This window comes from Choloepus didactylus, chromosome 1 (genome assembly GCF_015220235.1).
Source record: "Choloepus didactylus isolate mChoDid1 chromosome 1, mChoDid1.pri, whole genome shotgun sequence".
Classification (NCBI taxonomy): Eukaryota; Metazoa; Chordata; class Mammalia; order Pilosa; family Megalonychidae; genus Choloepus; species Choloepus didactylus.
In genome coordinates this window covers 199,689,415-199,701,602 of record NC_051307.1, presented here as the reverse complement: position 1 = coordinate 199,701,602, position 12,188 = coordinate 199,689,415, and the positions used below count along the sequence as shown (strand labels likewise).

Sequence of the window (12,188 nt, the reverse complement as noted above, 5' to 3'; positions counted from 1 at the left end):
AAGAAGCTACCTTGTATTACTAGGTCTTGAAGATGTTTCCCTACATTATCTTCTAGGAGTTTTATGGTACTGTCTATTATATTCAGGTCTTTGATCCATTTTGAGTTAAATTTTGTATAGGGTATGAGGTAGGGGTCCTCTTTCATTCTTTTGGATACGGATATCCGGTTCTCCCAGCCTCATTTGTTGAAGAGACTCTTCTGTCCCAGTTCAGTGGATTTGGGGACCTTATAAAAAAATCAGTCAATCAAAGATCTAGAGTCTATTTCTGAACTCTCAATTCAATTCCATTGATAAATATGTCTATCTTTGTGCCAATATCATGCTGTTTTGACCACGGTGGCTTTATAGTAGTCTTTAAAGTCAGGAAGTGTAAGTCCTCCCACCTTGTTCTTCTTTTTTAGAATGTTTTTAGCAATTCAAGTGGGCCTCCTGTAATTTTATGTGAAAGCACTAGGTCGAATGTTATCACCCTACCTATGTGAGGGAGTAGATGTAATTTGATTACCTGGAGTTTTGACATCCTCGTTCGAGAAGGGTGTGCTAGAACTGTAAGGGTGTTTAATAAACTGATATTGGATTAATAAAATCCAATTTTATTAATTGGGGGTTGGGGGAGAGAATCTCTTAAGTTTCTCTTTTTTTTTCTTCCCCCATTTTCTCCTCCTCTTGCTGCCAGTCAGCCCTACAGTAGTGGAAGCAGCAGTGACATTAGCAGCTGGGTGGGAGAGGAACCCTTCTCTTTATAGGAACTGTGGCCCTAAGAGCATGGAGAGAGTCCCTAATTTTGTTCTCTCAGTCTTCTCACTGCTTTTTCCTTGAGGAATCACAGTTGTGGGAAGTACTCAACACAGCAGGGAAACTAAAGCTGTGGCTTTTTAGCCAGAAGTCCAGGAAGTGGGAGGAGCAGGTCACTGGGAGCTGGAAAGCATTAGGAAGATTGCAAAGAGGAGGGAGATAAACAAAGTTGTGTATGAACTCCTGGACCCAACCACAAACTAACATATGTGGATCTGACCTGAAGAACTGAACTGTGGGGTAGATTACTGCCCAAGTCCCATGCTGGCCCAATGGATGACATATGTGGGACAAATCAAAATAGCACTGCCGTTTCTTTGAAAACTGAACCAGCATTGGAACCACAGCCCACAAAAGGTGGGTAGGAACTTGGGACCTGAACCTAATTGGTTCAGCATAATCAGTTGGTTGCTGCTAAAACAAATGAAAGAATCAGTATTTTCCATAGGATTTAAATAAGATCCAGAGTCACATAACATAATATTAAACATATCCAGAACACAATCCAAAAAATACTCCACATATGAAGAATCAGGAAAATCTCAGCTGCTCATAAAGGGAAAAAGACAATCAACAGATGCTGATCATGACATAACACAGATGTTGGAATTATCAAAAACTTTAAAGCAAAAGGTATAATTTAAAAAATTAAAAAATAAAAATAAAACCATACACCAAGAAGTAAGGGTGATCACTCTTGAAACAAATGGAAAATTAGAAACTCTCAGTGGAGAAATAGTATATATAAAAAAGAACCAAAGAACCAAATGGAAGTTTTAGAACTAAAAACTTGTTGGATGGACTCAATAACAGAATGGAAATGGCAGAAGAAAGAGTCAGTAAAGAAGAAGATAGAACAATAAAAATTATCCAGTCTGACCAACAAATTAAAATAAACTGAAGAAAAATGAGCAGAGCATCAGGGACCTGTGGAACAATAACAAAAGATTTATCTTTAGCATTACTGAAGTTCCAAAAGGAGATGTGCGGAAAGAGTAATGTGGAAAAAATGTTTGAAGAAATTAAGGCTAAAAGTTTCAGAAATTTTGTGAAAGGCACAAATCTACAGATTCTAGAACTGAGTGAAACCCAAACAGTTTAAACACAAAGAAATCCATGCCAAGATACATCATAGTCAAACTCGTGAAAATGGAAGACAAAAAATCTTGGAAGCAGTAAGTAAGTAAATGCAGTCTTACCTATAAGGAAACAATAATTCTAATGCCAGTGAACTTCTCATTAGAAACTGTGGAAGCCAGAAGTAAGCATCTCTCAAAAGCTGTGCTGAAAGAAAGGAACTGTTTTCTATTCTTTCCTCCTTCCTTGGGCTTTTAGCATATTTATTCATTCTTCGTTGATTATTAATATGTGTGGGTTGGTTTAAGAAAATATATGAATCCTGAGGTTTTGGTGACTACTGGCACAAGATAGACCATCTTTTTTTTCAATCATATCTTGGTAAATATATTGTTTGTATATGGATTTTTCCATAAGTTCCACATTTATTGTATCATTTTGGATGAGTTCAGAGTCATGGGCACCTTAAGCAAGCTTATGACAAGGTGGGATGAAACTGCCTCCCTCTTCTCTCAAGGACTCATTCAGTTCTTTCTTGTCCTTTGTCTTCTGCGAGTGGGTCTGACTTCATTTGTCCTTGTCCTTTCTGTAGACTTCCTCAGGGCTGTTCTTCTTTCTGGATTCTAACAGTGTTTTTGTTTTTTTTTTTGTTATGTGTAGAGCTCTGTGATTTGGATGTCTAATATCAGGCTCCTTTGTTTTTGCTTGTAGTGGAGTCTCTTACAAAGGCAGGTGGCTGGATTGTTTTCTTCTTTATGTAATGTGGTCCACTTGAGACCCAGGGCAAGACCTTATCTTTAAATTCTGGAAGCAGGGCTGTAGATGTTGATCTGAAGCAACCCGTAAGCGTGGGGCTAGGTAACAAAAAATAGGTTTTTGGTTCAGGTTGGGGGAATTTTGCTTTGGAATAGCTTTGCATTGAAAGTCACACTGGAATAGTGTGATGAATCCTCTTGCTAGGTTCAGGTAGGTGGGCTGTGTATTGAACTAGACTTTGGACTTCTTTTTTTCAGCTTTGTTTTCCAGGTGCAATGAAAATTAAACTGTTTGTATAACTAACAGAGATTAATGGAAGAATAAATTTCCTGAAGTCACATCGGAAAGATTTGTATTTGCTGCAAATGAAAGTGAATTAGATATCTTTTTGTTATAGTAATAGTTCTGTGTGTAGGGTCTGGACTCTAAAGGTGGATCCCTTTTCCATGTGTTGCTGATATGTGTATAGGGGAGGCCTGAGAAAGGGATTAGTAGGATCAGAATTTCTTAGAGGGTCTGGTCTTGGGGAACATTTAAGGGAAGAGATATGGGGTTGTGAGAGGAGCGAGGTTGGAAAAAGCACAACTTGTTTATGGCCATCTGTCTTCAGGGATTCTTCAGGTTTGCAGCTGATCTGTGTTTGTTTCCTCTGGGGCAGGATGAGGGTGGTGGGCATAGGAGCAGAAACGTTGCTTGTTGATGCTGGGTAGTAAACACTGTCATTAGTACCCTGCCGTGGGTTTACAGCTTGAGACTTCCGTGAGCTGTCATGTTCTAGGTGAGTCTTGTGAATGTTGACCTATTGTAAACACCTCTCCTTGGACCAGCAGCTGTCACCTGCTTCTCCTCTATCCATTGCCTGTTGAATGGATCCACAGAGGGTTCTTAATTTTTCTTTAGAAGACTCCTAGACTGGGAAATTGCATGTGCCCTTAAGGCTTCAGCCTCCCGGAAAGTGGAAGGATTGATAGCTGTTCTTTTCAGGCTTGTGAGTTGACTGTTGCGACTCTTTTGCCTTTCATTTCTGGCCTTGGCACTTTGGAAGAGTCATCTCTTCAGCCAGGGATTTCATCTGTGAGTCTGATCAAACCAAGACTCATGTCTGGGCAGGTTCCCTCTAGCAAAGACCAAAGAAACAGCAACATGGAACAGGAAAAGTGGATTTAAACGTGGATTCTATTGGAGAGCTCAGTTAAGGAAGAGAATTCTAGATCCCAGGGTCTTGTGCTAGGGTTTTCTATTCTGTGTATTTAGTTAAGATTCTTTCTAAGCAACAGAAATTAACCTAGCTAACATAAACAAAAAGGGGATTCAACAGAAGGATATGGGGTGGCTCATAGACTGGAAAGAAAGAAGTTGATGAACCAATCTTCAGAAGGGATTAGAGCTAGAGCAACCATGAGGATCTTGGGATTGGGGACCTCTGTGGGTTTGAATAAGCAGCGCCATATCCAGTTCCTGTGTCTTTCTGCTCAGAAGTCAAAGTCCAAGGAGAGAGGCCTAACCAGCGTCACTTGGGTCAGGAAGGGGTACCTTGAATGACAGTCCATCCAGGCCAAATCCTGTGGGGAGAGGTGGTTCCCCATGGTCCCACTGGGCTGCTCACAGAATGGGACAGAGTGCTGCTGGGCAGGATGGAACAAGAGGGACCCTCTGCCCTCATCCTGCCAGGAGTAGCTCAAGGACCAGGAACAGAGACTTCTATCTAATGTGGCTGTCAGGGTGAATTTTGTTTGGTGACTTGTAGGTTAGGGCCTAAGCTTTTTATTATCCTTATGCTGAAGGCTGACCCCACTGAACATTCTTTATCAGTAAATCACTATTTGTGCAAGAATTTTTTTTCCAGGCAGCCATGCATAAAGGTTTTTCCCCAAGGATTTCTCTCAATCTGGCCTGTGTGCACAGAGGAGGGTGGGTGGGGTGTACACTCACTTAGCAGAGATCACTTGAGGGTGATGTCTGCTACCCACAGATGATCTTTCCTATGCCACATGTGAGGAAAATGCCCTGAGAATAGTCTTTTAGAAATGTTTAATAAGGAAGAGGGTAAGAGTTTGTTACCAGAACTAGAGGGACAGTTCTTTGGATTTGTTGGTTAGACTGATTAGAAAGCTGCCCCACTTCACTAAGAGATGACCAAGTTTGTGCATGTGTGCAAGAGTGAGGGGGTATCCAGATCAAACCATTTTTTCCACTCACATAACTGCCATCTCCCCACAGCAGAGCCAAGCACCCTCTATTAATGAGCCTTTCTCTCTTCCTGCCTGCCAGATACCCTCCCTGCAGATGGTGCCCACCATCAGTGCTATCCTGTGTGTGCCAGGCTGATCCATGGTCACTTTTCGGGATGGCAGCAAGGTGACGTCAGCTGAGGATGACCCTGACTGAAAGGCTGCGTGAGAAGATATCTCGGGCCTTCTACAACCATGGGCTGCTCTGTGCGTCCTACCCCATCCCCATCATCCTCTTCACGGGGCTCTGCATCTTAGCCTGTTGGTATGTTTCTCGGTTAACCTGGATATAACTGGCCAGTGTCTTAGGGCAGTAGGTTTCCTAATCCTGGCTGCTATGGAGTCCTTAGACTCTTTGTGCTTTTTAAACAATGGGAACATGAGGCTCATTGGAGCTGCTGGGTGGGAAGCTTTAGTCATGGGATATTTAGCCAATAAATGCAAACAATCCAGACCGTCCCTGGCTTAGTGATTTAGCAGATTTGTTTATGTCACTGGCAATCTATTCTAAAATACTGCTTAGTGTCAGACCCCAGAAAAAAGAGTCTTAACATATTGAAGGAATGTCTGATCCAGGGGCCCTGCTGCTTATCTTACAGAAAATAGGTGCCCCATAAACTAAAGAGTGAAGGCTGTTCAAGGCTATTTCAGCCACAGTGGTGCCCCAACCCCAAAAGGTGGGTAAAAGCAAGGTCAGATATGTCTAAAAGATGAACAACCGAAAAGGCCTGCTCTCCCTAGATAGATAACGCAGCTGCTTTTCTGAGAAGAATAATGGGCTAGAATCCTAACAACCTATCAGCTTAGAAATTGATAGACACCCACCCAATCGAGGCACAGGACGCACTCAGCAGGCACCCTTCTCCCCCAACACCCTTCCCTCCCCACGTGGGTTTTTCCTTTAAAAAATGCTGCTCTCAGATAGAGGGCTGGAGCCATTTTTCCTTTCTTTCTTTTCTGATGGCTCCCACTTGCTTTCTTCTGTTTCCTTCCTCTAATAAACCTTAAACTCTCTACTTAAACCACGACTTGCTGCGTTGGGTGGATTCTTGAACGGCTCTGAACCTAACACATAGACACTTTTAAGAAACTGTGTGATAATAGAAAGGCATGATCTTCCTTCTCAATAGTGGTAGATTCCTTTTAGTACCTAGTTAGGAGCAGGTGTTGCAAGGCAAAGTCCATTTAAACAATTCCTTGAACACCCTTTTGCAGTGAAGCAGAGACTTGCTTCTCTGCTTTCTAGTCATTTTCTTGTGTTCATTTGGCATTGCCTTCTGACCTCTTGTTGATTCTCGGACCTGGTGTGCTCACCAAGGACTGCCCTCAGTTTACATCTGTCCGTCTGTCATGGGACATCATAGAAGCCTGAAGACTGTGGCAGCCAATGTCATGGTAAAAGGAGGGGCTTGATGCAAGGTCGTTTCTGATGGCCCTTTGGCTCTAAAATACTGACAGCCATGAAGAAAATCCACTGTATTACCCTTTTCTCTGGAAAGAATTCTGGTTTCCAGATTCATTGTATTTATAAAGTTTGTAGCTGTATTGAGTTCTGTGCTGAAAGGAGTTCAGGTCTGAAATGCTCTGTTTGATTTAGTTGCTAATGATCTTGAGTTCTTCCCTAATTAGGAATAAGAAAGATGAGCATCATTCATTGAGAGTTTCCTGCTGGGCACCCTACTGGTATATGATTAAATGTCTCATCAGTCTTCACATTACCCTTCGGAAATGGTCTAGTTGTATTTCCATTTAACCAAAGGGAGGTGCAGGCTTAGAGACTTACCTGGTCCACAAAACTAGTAAGTGGTTAAACTAAGATTCAAATCCAGGCTGAAGGACTTTGGTCCCTGAACCCATGGCACTCCTGTCACCCTGACTGTCCTCACTCTGCCTCAGTGTATTTGTCGTGGTGTTTAAACCTTGTAAAATTGTGTTGAGCAAGATAAAACCTGTGTAGCTGTATCTTGGAAGTGGGAAGTTAGAGGTGCTCTGAGAACCCAGTTCTTGAGTTTTTGTTTGTTTGTTTCTCTTTTCTTTAAGTTAATTGACCTGTGTTTCTCTTTCAAAATCACACTTCTAGGCCTGTGCTTCTTAAACTTGAGCCCGCATCAGAATCACTGGGAAGGCATGTTAAACACAGGCTGTTGGGCCCCACCCCAGAATTTCTGATTCATCAGGTCTGGGGTGAGCGCTCAAATTTGCATCGATAACAAATTCTGCGGATTGGGCACTACATACTGAGAACCACTGGGCTACATCTTCCTTGAAAATTTCAGTTAAGTTCTACCGCATCTCTCAGCTAAAAATGTGTTCTCTTATTCTCATTTCTTTAGCAGCAGTTTGGGGTGGCCCTCATGGTCATTATCATTCTTAATTCCTTCTCTTGGTGGGGCGTGAGACCCAGCTCACCCTTCCATTAAACTCATAGTTTTTTGATGGCATCTTCATATCTGCCTTTGCATGTGGGAAGGTGGTGGGTAAATACATGATAAATGAATATGTTGAATTAAACCTGTATTCTGTATGGGCAGTTTTTGTTGGAGAGGTAGTGGTTGTGATTTCTCTTTCATAAAGACAGCTTTAGCCACAGAAAAAGTGAAGGACGTTTGTTCTTTGCAATTCATCTGCCAGGGCTCAGCTGTAGCCAGCTGGGACCAGGCAGCTTCCTGGGTAGAGGAAATGTAGAGTAAGTGTAGCAGCTGCTTGGGTGCAGTTGGGTCTTATCTTTGAATAATTTGATATCACACAAATAAATGTTTCAAAACACACTGTCCTTGGATATATGACGTGGGGGCCTCTGGTATGTATGAACACTTTGAGATGGCCAAGTTCTCAAGTATGGAGGACACTTGAATTAGAAAGGGATGGAGGGCTGGGAAAGAGACAGATATGATAATGACTGTATTAAATAACTATTTTAGTTTCCCAGGCTCAAGGAAACACCATGAAATAGTCCATGTTAAACAATGAGAATTTACTTGCTTATGGCTGGAGGCCAAATCAAGGCATCATGAAGGCAATGCTTTCTTCCCAAAGACTGGCCATCTGGGGCTGGCTGTCAGCAGTCCTTGGTCTTTGGCTCTTCTATCACATGGCTAGGCACATGGTGGTGTCTCCTAGTCTCTTCCTTCTCTTCCAGGTTCCGTTTCAGCTTCTTGCTTCCTGTGGCTTTCTCTCTCTCTCTCTGTCTGAATTTCATTCTCTTATAAAGTACTCCAGTAAGAGGTTTAAGATCCATCCTGAATGAGGTGGGCCACACCTTAACTGAAGTAGCCTCATGGAAAGGTCCTACTTACAATGAGTTCACACTCACATGAATGGACTAAATTTAAGAACTTATTTTCCTGGGATGCACACATCTTCAGAACTACCACAACAACCGGTATAGCCCAGGGTTCAGCTGAGCAGGGCAGATGCCCACCTCGTATCTCATGGATGCACTTGACTGACCATCAGTTCTAAGACAGGGGTGAGTAAGGCTCAGGGTAGGATTGTACTGGTTTTGTTTGCTCTCCTAATATCCTTATTTCTAGTTCTTTTAAAGGTGATGAAACTTAATATGGAAAGCTAGTAAGTGGTAATTGCTAGAACTGCAGGTCTGTGTGGCAGATCTGTACTTTCTCCACTGAACCATGGTGATGTGAACTTCTTTGAAGAACACTCTTTGGTGTTGACACCTTTCATAGAAGAAGTTTGCTCCTTGAACAAGAGGCCTGAGAAGGGGGCGCCTAGCTGCAGGCCAGGAGCAGGCCAGGCTGGATCTGCCTAGACAAAGAATGGAGAGGCTATTTGGGGCAGATGGCCTGCTCAAAAGAAGTTGAGGAGGAGAGAGCATGAAAGTGGGTTTTTGTAGCCATCCATATATGCCTAGGACTTGCCAGACTAGTGATACAGGGACAGTCTCTCCCCTCAAAAACTCATGGTCTTGGCTGGAAGTAGGTTAATTGCAGTGTCATTGGATAATGTGTATAGCACATGTGTCCCAGCCCTGGTGCAAAGAGCAGAGGTATCAGAGAAACTTCCTGAGAGAATGCCTGACCCGAACCCTGCAGGAAGAACAGGTGGCATCTTCTTTACCTCCTTTACTGTTTATGGCAGTGGTCATTCAGCTCACCCCGCCCCCAACAAAAAGACAAAACAGTACCCTGGCGGGCTCCTCTGAGCATCTTCTGTCCTCCATTGCGTCCCCCTTCTGACAGAACTGTGCTTTCTTCTTTTCTTTCTTTTTTTAAATGCAATTTTATTGAGATATATTCACACACCATATAATCCATCCAAAGTATACAATCAGTGGCTCACAGTATCATCATATAGTTGTGCATTCATCATCACAGTCGTTTTAGAACATTTTAATTACCCAAAATAGAGAAAAAAATAAAAAAGAACACCCAAACCATCCCATACCCCCTAACCCCCCCTATTATTTATATATTTTTTGTCATCAATTTATTACTCATTTGCCCATACACTGGGTAAAGGGAGTGTCAGTCACAAGGTTTTCACAATCACATGGTCATGTAATAAAAACTATATAGGTACATGGTCATCATCAAGAATCAAGTCTACTGGATTACAGTTCAACAGATTCAGGTATTTCCTTATTGCTATTCTAATACACTAGAAACTAAAAAGAAATATCTGTATGGTGTGTAAGAATAACTCCAGAATGACCTCTCGACTCTATTTGAAATCTCTTTGCCACTGAAACTTAATTTTGTTTCATTAGTTTCCCCCTTTTGGTCAAGAAGGCTTTCTCAGTCCCATGATGCCGGATCCAGGCTCATCCCCAGGAGTCATGTCCCACGTTGCCAGGGAGATTTACACTTCTGGGGGTCATTTCCCACGTAGAGGGAAGGGTAGTGAGTTTATTTGTAGAGTTGGCTGAGAGAGAGAGGCCACATCTGAGCAACAAAAGAGGTTCTCTGGGGTGACTCTTAGGCATAATTATAAGGAGGCTTAGCCTCCCTTTGCATTCCCTCTTCTCTTTTCAGTCACCCTGTTTTCTTGAAGAAAGATCTGCCTCCATTGTGATGTTCTTAGTCCCGTGTACTTAGCTTCTTTGTCATGTGATCTTAAAGGAATTGTGGGATTTTTTTTTGTTTGTTTTGTTGTTGTTATTTTATCTTAAAATCTGATTGACTTAAGAAAGTTTTTACAAGGTTAGAAGAATTCTCTTAGCCTCCAAAGACAATAAAGGTTGTATCAGAGAATCCACAGTCTGGGACTCTGTGGCAAGAACACCAAAGATCCTGAATCCAGGGCCACAAGCCTTCAGAACCTCTTCTACCCTGGGGAGCTTTTATGTCCAGAGCAAATCCCCCATCCACCAGAGCTGCAGATTTCCTCCAGAAAAGAAAGTGTGGGTAATAGCTTTTAGTAGTTTTGTTAGCTATTCAGGCTCCATTTAATTGCTGACTTTTAATTGTGCATGAAATGAAAGATTTGTTTAACTTGATTCCAAAGGACCACTGCACTGGACATCCTATTCAGATGTAGCAGCATCCTGAACTGTGGAAATACTTTTGGTCCACCCCACTTCAGCACTACTGGGTCATCCTCAAAAATGAACACAAGCAGGACTAGAGGGGATGGTGATCAATGACAGCTTAGAAATATGGCTGAGGATTTAGGGCGGGGGTGTATAGGGAGTTGGACTCTCCTCACACAGCACTGGGATGTGCACCTTTTTTCTCTGAGCTGTTTTTGAGGCTGAAAATTGAGTGACTGAGAGCTAAGGATAGTACTTCAGATGACCTGAGCACTGAGCCTTGCAAGTGAGCTCTAGTTAGCTGTTCTTGCTTGGCCCCTGAGAGTGATGACTGCTGTCTCCTCTGGGAAAATCTGATGAAACTTGGAGCAAATAGGCATTGTGGCAGAGGTATCTGTTTACATGTCCTAGAGGTTAGGTCTTTGGGACTCGAGGTGTGTCCCAGCAGCAGCCCAGCAAGGCAGAGGATGCTGTTGCTCTGGGTCTGCCCTGGCAAGTGGTGGGCGCCCCATGGTGCACAGTCAAAGGGCCTGGGCACCAGACTGGGTATACTGCCCTGTGTGCAGGCCAGAGGTTATTGTAAAGCTCATTGGGTCACTTGTGATTCCATGGCCTGCTGCTCATGGTTAGAGAAGGTGGATTTTACCATGGAGAGGAAGTAGGAATCAAGATGAGGCCATACTAAGCCTCTGAAGGATCTTAATCTTCCAGTCCGTATTGCTGTTTGGGAATAGACTTGACCACTTTCCCACTTCTTTTGCTCTGAAGGAAAGCAGTACCTTCTGGCTGAGGCTGGAGATACTTCTCTCTCTCTCTTTCCCATCGGCTTATGTCTCAGATTTCCCCATGATCACCATGGCCCTTTGGGGGATGTGCTCACGGGGGCTGTGGAACAGGGTCCCTCTTTCTGTGCCCATGTGACTATGTTCCAGGCAAATTTGTATTTGCTTTTCATGAACAGGAAAGAAATCTGAGTAATTAAAGCCCTGTCTGCACTTGTCCTCTGGAGAGCCAGGCTGGACAGCTGAGAACAAAGTCCCAGAGCTCCTTTGACCTCGCCCTAAAGCCTGGAATCAGGAGAGGCCCAGTGATCAGCTCCTTGCAGCTGTTCCATGGCCCTGACCTCTTTATTCTTGACACGCTAAAACTACAGCCTTTGCCCAAGCTGAAGTTAGCCCTGGCCTAAAAAAAAAGCCTTGTAAAAGCTCTGGAAAGCCTGTAGGAGATCAGAGACTTCATTACTCTGTATTTCCTCAAAAAGAAGAGAGATCAGAGGGCCTCAGAAATCTCCCCTTTACTGCCTCATCAAAAGACTCCACCCCTAATCCTGTATTGTTCTCCTCTGGGAAGGGAAGAGAAAGGGCTTCTACTGCCTCTGATGTCTCTAGGGAGATGTCTCGTGCAACATCCTCTCTGAGTGTCATTTCTGCGGTTGCTTTTCCTGTACGTCTTCAGAGACTCCCGAGCACTCCAGCACAGATGGCTGGGCAAGACATCGAGCCAAGGCTGGCTACATAAATTGTGGAACCCATAGAAAATGAAAATGTGAGTCTGCTTATTTAAAAAGCAGGAAAAAAGTAACTTTAAACATACTAAAACATACCTGGATGGAACTGGATAAGAGGCTTGCACTCACCAAGATGCTTACTAGATATGTGTGTGCACATGACCCCAACTTTCCTTGTTTCAGCCCTTAGGCCTCACTGGGGACAGCAGCAGATGTGGCAGCTGGGCGGGGAGGACATCTGGGGTGGAGGGACCATGGGTGAGCTTACACTCCAAGTCCCCAACACATGTTCCACTTTTCCACTGGACTCCATTTAAAAACTCAAGTTTAA

General features: G+C 43.2%; 1 protein-coding gene across 2 annotated transcripts in view; it reads left to right on the top strand.

The window, feature by feature from the left end:
- LOC119544366 (SREBF chaperone) overlaps nucleotides 1–12,188 on the top strand; it is a 93,677-nt gene that overhangs the window by 54,845 nt on the left and 26,644 nt on the right. For both annotated transcript variants that reach the window (XM_037849806.1, XM_037849814.1), the window contains exon 2: nucleotides 4,903–5,127. In XM_037849806.1, the coding sequence (XP_037705734.1) occupies nucleotides 5,006–5,127 (122 nt within the window). In that variant the 5' untranslated portion in view covers nucleotides 4,903–5,005. The remainder of the gene's footprint in view (nucleotides 1–4,902; nucleotides 5,128–12,188) is intronic.